This window comes from Coregonus clupeaformis, unplaced genomic scaffold (assembly GCF_020615455.1).
Source record: "Coregonus clupeaformis isolate EN_2021a unplaced genomic scaffold, ASM2061545v1 scaf2835, whole genome shotgun sequence".
Lineage (NCBI taxonomy): Eukaryota > Metazoa > Chordata > Actinopteri > Salmoniformes > Salmonidae > Coregonus > Coregonus clupeaformis.
Window position 1 is genome coordinate 37,501 of NW_025536289.1, and position 8,584 is coordinate 46,084.

The window sequence follows — 8,584 nt, forward strand, 5'->3', positions numbered from 1 at the left end:
AATCCCCTAACCCATTGTAAATCCCTTAACACCATTGTAAATCCCTTAACACCATTGTAAATCCCTAACAGCATTGTAAATCCCTAACCCATTGTAAATCCCTTTAACACCATTGTAAATCCCTAACCCATTGTAAACCCCTAACCCCATTGTGAAATCCCCTAACCCCATTGTAAATCCCTAACCCATTGTAAATCCCCTTAACACCATTGTAAATCCCCTAACCCATTGTAAATCCCCTAACACCATTGTAAATCCCTAACACCATTGTAAATCCCCTAACCCATTGTAAATCCCTTCAACACCATTGTAAATCCCCAACCCATTGTAAATCCCTAACACCATTGTAAATCCCCTAACCCATTGTAAATCCCCTAACCCCATTGTAAATCCCCTAACACCATTGTAAATCCCCTAACCCATTGTAAATCCCTTAACACCATTGTAAATCCCCTAACCCATTGTAAATCCCTTAACACCATTGTAAATCCCCTAACCCATTGTAAATCCCCTAACCCCATTGTAAATCCCCTAACAGCATTGTAAATCCCTAACACCATTGTAAATCCCTTGACACCATTGTAAATCCCCCTAACACCATTGTAAATCCCTAACAGCATTGTAAATCCTCTAACACCATTGTAAATCCCCAACGGCATTGTAAATCCCTAACAGCATTGTAAATCCCTTAACACCATTGTAAATCCCCTAACAGCATTGTAAATCCCCTAACCCATTGTAAATCCCTTAACACCATTGTAAATCCCCTAACCCATTGTAAATCACCTAACCCCATTGTAAATCCCCTAACCCCATTGTAAATCCCCTAACCCATTGTAAATCCCTTAACACCATTGTAAATCCCCTAACCCATTGTAAATCCCCTAACACCATTGTAAATCCCCTAACACCATTGTAAATCCCCTAACCCATTGTAAATCCCTTAACACCATTGTAAATCCCCTAACCCATTGTAAATCCCCTAACACCATTGTAAATCCCCTAACCCATTGTAAATCCCCTAACCCCATTGTAAATCCCCTAACACCATTGTAAATCCCCTAACCCATTGTAAATCCCTTAACACCATTGTAAATCCCCTAACCCATTGTAAATCCCCTAACCCCATTGTAAATCCCCTAACCCATTGTAAATCCCCTAACCCATTGTAAATCCCTTAACACCATTGTAAATCCCCTAACCCATTGTAAATCCCCTAACACCATTGTAAATCCCCTAACCCCATTGTAAATCCCCTAACCCATTGTAAATCCCCTAACCCCATTGTAAATCCCCTAACCCATTGTAAATCCCCTAACCCATTGTAAATCCCCTAACACCATTGTAAATCCCCTAACCCATTGTAAATCCCTTAACACCATTGTAAATCCCCTAACCCATTGTAAATCCCTTAACACCATTGTAAATCCCCTAACCCATTGTAAATCCCCTAACCCCATTGTAAATCCCCTAACAGCATTGTAAATCCCCTAACACCATTGTAAATCCCTTGACACCATTGTAAATCCCCTAACACCATTGTAAATCCCCTAACAGCATTGTAAATCCCCTAACACCATTGTAAATCCCCTAACAGCATTGTGAATCCCCTAACAGCATTGTAAATCCCTTAACACCATTGTGAAATCCTAACAGCATTGTAAATCCCTAACCCATTGTAAATCCCTTAACACCATTGTAAATCCCCAACCCATTGTAAATCCCCTAACCCCATTGTAAATCCCCTAACCCCATTGTAAATCCCCTAACCCATTGTAAATCCCTTAACACCATTGTAAATCCCCTAACCCATTGTAAATCCCCTAACACCATTGTAAATCCCCTAACACCATTGTAAAACCCCTAACCCATTGTAAATCCCTTAACACCATTGTAAATCCCCTAACCCATTGTAAATCCCTAACACCATTGTAAATCCCCTAACCCATTGTAAATCCCCTAACCCCATTGTAAATCCCCTAACACCATTGTAAATCCCCTAACCCATTGTAAATCCCTTAACACCATTGTAAATCCCCCTAACCATTGTAAATCCCCTAACCCCATTGTAAATCCCCTAACCCATTGTAAATCCCCTAACCCATTGTAAATCCCTTAACACCATTGTAAATCCCCTAACCCATTGTAAATCCCCTAACACCATTGTAAATCCCCTAACCCCATTGTAAATCCCCTAACCCATTGTAAATCCCCTAACCCCATTGTAAATCCCCTAACCCATTGTAAATCCCCTAACCCATTGTAAATCCCCTAACCCCATTGTAAATCCCCTAACCCCATTGTAAATCCCCTAACCCATTGTAAATCCCTTAACACCATTGTAAATCCCCTAACCCATTGTAAATCCCCTAACCCATTGTAAATCCCCTAACCCCATTGTAAATCCCCTAACCCATTGTAAATCCCTTAACACCATTGTAAATCCCTTAACACCATTGTAAATCCCCTAACAGCATTGTAAATCCCCTAACCCATTGTAAATCCCTTAACACCATTGTAAATCCCCTAACCCATTGTAAATCCCTAACCCCATTGTAAATCCCCCTAACCCCATTGTAAATCCCCAACCCATTGTAAATCCCTTAACACCATTGTAAATCCCCTAACCCATTGTAAATCCCCTAACACCATTGTAAATCCCCTAACACCATTGTAAATCCCCTAACCCATTGTAAATCCCTTACACCATTGTAAATCCCCTAACCCATTGTAAATCCCCTAACACCATTGTAAATCCCCTAACCCATTGTAAATCCCTAACCCCATTGTAAATCCCCTAACTACCATTGTAAATCCCTAACCCATTGTAAACCCCCTTAACACCATTGTAAATCCCCAACCCATTGTAAATCCCTAACCCCATTGTAAATCCCCAACCCATTGTAAATCCCCTAACCCCATTGTAAATCCCTAACACCATTGTAAATCCTAACAGCAGAAATCCCCTAAACCCATTGTAAATCCCCTAACCCCATTGTAAATCCCTAACCCATTGTAAATCCCCCTAACCCCATTGTAAATCCCTAACCCATTGTAAATCCCTCTAACCCATTGTAAATCCCCTAACCCATTGTAAATCCCCTAACCCCATTGTAAATCCCCTAACCCATTGTAAATCCCCAACCCATTGTAAATCCCTAACCCATTGTAAATCCCTAACCCATTGTAAATCCCCAACCCCATTGTAAATCCCCTAACCCATTGTAAATCCCCTAACCCATTGTAAATCCCCTAACCCATTGTAAATCCCTTAACACCATTGTAAATCCCCTAACCCATTGTAAATCCCCCTAACCCCATTGTAAATCCCTAACCCCATTGTAAATCCCTAACCCATTGTAAATCCCTAACCCATTGTAAATCCCCTAACCCCATTGTAAATCCCTAACACCATTGTAAATCCCCTAACCCATTGTAAATCCCCTAACCCATTGTAAATCCCTAACCCATTGTAAATCCCCTAACCCCATTGTAAATCCCCAACCCATTGTAAATCCCCTAACCCATTGTAAATCCCCAACCCATTGTAAATCCCCCTAACCCATTGTAAATCCCCTAACCCATTGTAAATCCCTTAACACCATTGTAAATCCCCTAACCCATTGTAAATCCCCTAACCCCATTGTAAATCCCCTAACCCATTGTAAATCCCCTAACCCATTGTAAATCCCCTAACCCATTGTAAATCCCCTAACCCATTGTAAATCCCCTAACCCATTGTAAATCCCCTAACCCATTGTAAATCCCCTAACCCATTGTAAATCCCCTAACCCATTGTAAATCCCCTAACCCATTGTAAATCCCCTAACCCATTGTAAATCCCCTAACCCATTGTAAATCCCCTAACCCCATTGTAAATCCCCTAACAGCATTGTAAATCCCCTAACCCATTGTAAATCCCCTAACCCATTGTAAATCCCCTAACCCATTGTAAATCCCCTAACCCATTGTAAATCCCCTAACCCATTGTAAATCCCCTAACCCATTGTAAATCCCCTAACCCATTGTAAATCCCTTAACACCATTGTAAATCCCCTAACCCATTGTAAATCCCTAACCCCATTGTAAATCCCCAACCCATTGTAAATCCCCTAACCCTTTGTAAATCCCCTAACCCATTGTAAATCCCTAACCCATTGTAAATCCCCCAACCCATTGTGAATCCCCTAACCCCATTGTAGTAATCCCTAACCCATTGTAAATCCCCTAACCCATTGTAAATCCCTAACCCATTGTAAATCCCCTAACCCATTGTAAATCCCCCCAACCCATTGTAAATCCCTAACCCATTGTAAATCCTCTAACCCATTGTAAATCCCCCTAACCCATTGTAAATCCCCTAACCCCATTGTAAATCCCCTAACAGCATTGTAAATCCCCTAACCCATTGTAAATCCCCTAACCCATTGTAAATCCCCTAACCCATTGTAAATCCCCTAACCCATTGTAAATCCCCTAACCCATTGTAAATCCTCTAACCCATTGTAAATCCCTTAACACACATTGTAAATCCCTAACAGCATTGTAAATCCCCCTAACCCATTGTAAATCCCCCAACCCATTGTAAATCCCCTAACCCATTGTAAATCCCCTAACCCATTGTAAATCCCCTAACCCATTGTAAATCCCCTAACCCATTGTAAATCCCTTAACACCATTGTAAATCCCCTAACAGCATTGTAAATCCCCTAACCCATTGTGAATCCCCTAACCCATTGTAAATCCCCTAACCCATTGTAAATCCCCTAACCCATTGTAAATCCCCTAACCCATTGTAAATCCCCTAACCCATTGTAGTGGTGGTTTTATCTGCATCTGTTCTTGACACAACCTCTCTTTATGCTCAGGCTTCAAACATAGCTAAAAAACATTTCGCAATATAGTATGTGTGTGTGTGTGTGTGTGTGTGTGTGTGTGTGTGTGTGTGTGTGTGTGTGTCTGTGTGTGTCTGTGTGTGTCTGTGTGTGTGTGTGTGTTGTGTGTGTCTGTGTGTGTGTGTGTGTTGTGTGTGTGTGTGTCTGTGTGTGTGTGTGTGTTGTGTGTGTGTGTGTCTGTGTGTGTGCCAGGGTACCGGAGGCTGCAGAGGGATCTATCGGAGGGAACGGTGACGTCAGGAGACTCATTCTACATCAGAACCAACCTCAACATCTCTGGCCAATCAGACACCTGCTCTCTGAGCGTGCATTGTGACGAGGTACCTGCTGACCTTAAACCTATCCCCTGACCTCTAACCCTAACCCTGCTCTCTGAGGATGCTCTGAGACGAGGTACCTGCTGACCCTAACCCCTGACCTCTAACCCTAACCCTGCTCTCTGAGCATGCTCTGAGACGAGGTACCTGCTGACCCTAACCCCTGACCTCTAACCCTAACCCTAACCCCTGACCTCTAACCCTGCTCTCTGAGCATGCTCTGAGACGAGGTACCTGCTGACCCTAACCCCTGACCTCTAACCCTAACCCTGCTCTCTGAGGATGCTCTGAGACGAGGTACCTGCTGACCCTAACCCCTGACCCTAACCCTAACCCTGCTCTCTGAGGATGCTCTGAGACGAGGTACCTGCTGACCCTAACCTCTAACCCTAACCCTGCTCTCTGAGCATGCTCTGAGACGAGGTACCTGCTGACCCTAACACCTGACCTCTAACCCTAACCCTGCTCTCTGAGCATGCTCTGAGACGAGGTACCTGCTGACCCTAACCCCTGACCTCTAACCCTAACCCTGCTCTCTGAGCATGCTCTGAGACGAGGTACCTGCTGACCCTAACCCCTGACCTCTAACCCTAACCCTGCTCTCTGAGGATGCTCTGAGACGAGGTACCTGCTGACCCTAACCCCTGACCTCTAACCCTGCTCTCTGAGCATGCTCTGAGACGAGGTACCTGCTGACCCTAACCCTAACCCCTGACCTCTAACCCTAACCCTGCTCTCTGAGCATGCTCTGAGACGAGGTACCTGCTGACCCTAACCCTAACCCTTGACCTCTAACCCTGCTCTCTGAGCATGCTCTGAGACGAGGTACCTGCTGACCCTAACCCCTGACCTCTAACCCTAACCCTGCTCTCTGAGCATGCTCTGAGACGAGGTACCTGCTGACCCTAACCCCTGACCTCTAACCCTGCTCCTCTGAGCATGCTCTGAGACGAGGTACCTGCTGACCCCTAACCCCTGACCTCTAACCCTAACCCTGCTCTCTGAGCATGCTCTGAGACGAGGTACCTGCTGACCCTAATCCCCTGACCTCTACCCCTAACCCTGCTCTCTGAGCATGCTCTGAGACGAGGTACCTGCTGACCCTAACCCCTGACCTCTAACCCTAACCCTGCTCTCTGAGCATGCTCTGAGACGAGGTACCTGCTGACCCTAACCCTGACCTCTGACCTCTAACCCCTAACCCTGCTCTCTGAGCATGCTCTGAGACGAGGTACCTGCTGACCCTAACCCTAACCCCTGACCTCTAACCCTGCTCTCTGAGCATGCTCTGAGACGAGGTACCTGCTGACCCTAACCCTGACCTCTAACTCCTAACCCTGCTCTCTGAGCATGCTCTGAGACGAGGTACCTGCTGACCCTAACCCCTGACCTCTAACCCTGCTCTCTGAGCATGCTCTGAGACGAGGTACCTGCTGACCCTAACCCCTGACCTCTAACCCTGCTCTCTGAGCATGCTCTGAGACGAGGTACCTGCTGACCCTAACCCCCTGACCTCCTAACCCTAACCCTGCTCTCTGAGCATGCTCTGAGACCAGGTACCTGCTGACCCTAACCCCTGACCTCTGACCTCTAACCCTAACCCTGCTCTCTGAGCTTGCTCTGAGACGAGGTACCTGCTGACCCTAACCCCTGACCTCTAACCCTAACCCTGCTCTCTGAGCATGCTCTGAGACGAGGTACCTGCTGACCCTAACCCCTGACCTCTAACCCTGCTCTCTGAGCATGCTCTGAGACGAGGTACCTGCTGACCCTAACCCCTGACCCCTAACCCCTGACCTCTAACCCTAACCCTGCTCTCTGAGCATGCTCTGAGACGAGGTACCTGCTGACCCTAACCCCTGACCTCTAACCCTAACCCTGCTCTCTGAGCATGCTCTGAGACGAGGTACCTGCTGACCCTAACCCCTGACCCCTGACCCTAACCCTGCTCTCTGAGCATGCTCTGAGACGAGGTACCTGCTGACCCTAACCCTAACCCCTGACCTCTAACCCTGCTCTCTGAGCATGCTCTGAGACGAGTGTACCTGCTGACCCTAACCCTGACCTCTAACCCTAACCCTGCTCTCTGAGCATGCTCTGAGACGAGGTACCTGCGGACCCTAACCCCTGACCTAACCCCTGCTCTCTGAGCATGCTCTGAGACGAGGTACCTGCTGACCCTAACCCCCTAACCCTAACCCTAACCCTGCTCTCTGAGCATGCTCTGAGACGAGGTACCTGCTGACCCAACCCTAACCCTAACCCTGTCTCTGAGCATGCTCTGAGACGAGGTACCAGCATAACCCAACCCCCTGACCTCTAATCCTAACCCTGCTCTCTGAGCATGCTCTGAGACGAGGTACCTGCTGACCTAACCCTAACCCCCTGACCTCTAACCCTAACCCTGCTCTCTGAGCATGCTCTGAGACGAGGATACCGCTGACCAACCCTGACCTCTAACCCTAACCCTGCTCTCTGAGCATGCTCTGAGACGAGGTACCGCTGACCCTAACCCTGATCTCTAACCTAACCCTGCTCTCTGAGCATGCTCTGAGACGCAGGTACCTGCTGACCCTAACCCTAACCCTGACCTCTAACCCTGCTCTCTGAGCATGCTCTGAGACGAGGTACCTGCTGACCCTAACCCCTGACCCCCCTAACCCTAACCCTGCTCTCTGAGCATGCTCTGAGACGAGGTACCTGCTGACCCTAACCCCTGACCTCTAACCCTAACCCTGCCTCTGAGCATGCTCTGAGACGAGGTACCTGCTGACCCTAACCCTGACCTCTAACCCTAACCCTGCTCTCTGAGCATGCTCTGAGACGAGGTACCTGCTGACCCTAACCCCTGACCTCTAACCCTGCTCTCTGAGCATGCTCTGAGACGAAGTACCTGCTGACCCTAACCCTAACCCCTGACCTCTGACCTCTAACCCTAACCCTGCTCTCTGAGCATGCTCTGAGACGCAGGTACCTGCTGACCCTAACCCTAACCCTGACCTCTAACCCTAACCCCTGCTCTCTGAGCATGCTCTGAGACGAGGTACCTGCAGACCCGACCCTGACCTCTAACCCTAACCCGCTCTGAGCATGCTCTGAGACGAGGTACCCTGCTGACCCTAACCCCTGACCTCTAACCCTAACCTCTGCTCTCTGAGGATGCTCTGAGACGAGGTACCTGCTGACCCTAACCCCTGACCTCTAACCCTGCTCTCTGAGCATGCTCTGAGACGAGGTACTGCTGACAACCCTGACCTCTAACCCTGCTCTCTGAGCATGCTCTGAGACGAGGTACCGCTGACCCAACCCTGACCCTAACTCCTAACCCTGCTCTCTGAGCATGCTCTGAGACGAGTGTACCCTGCTGACCCT

The 8,584-nt window shown here is 47.6% G+C and overlaps 1 protein-coding gene across 1 annotated transcript in view; it reads left to right on the forward strand.

Annotated features, from left to right (window-relative positions):
- LOC123489195 (caspase recruitment domain-containing protein 11-like) overlaps window positions 1–5,245 on the forward strand; it is a gene marked incomplete at its 5' end in the record, with an annotated part of 42,432 nt that extends 37,187 nt beyond the window's left edge. Inside the window, one exon of the mRNA XM_045219856.1 lies at window positions 5,088–5,245. Coding sequence (XP_045075791.1) covers window positions 5,088–5,245 — 158 coding nt within the window. The remainder of the gene's footprint in view (window positions 1–5,087) is intronic.
- Between the last annotated feature and the right edge of the window lie 3,339 nt (window positions 5,246–8,584).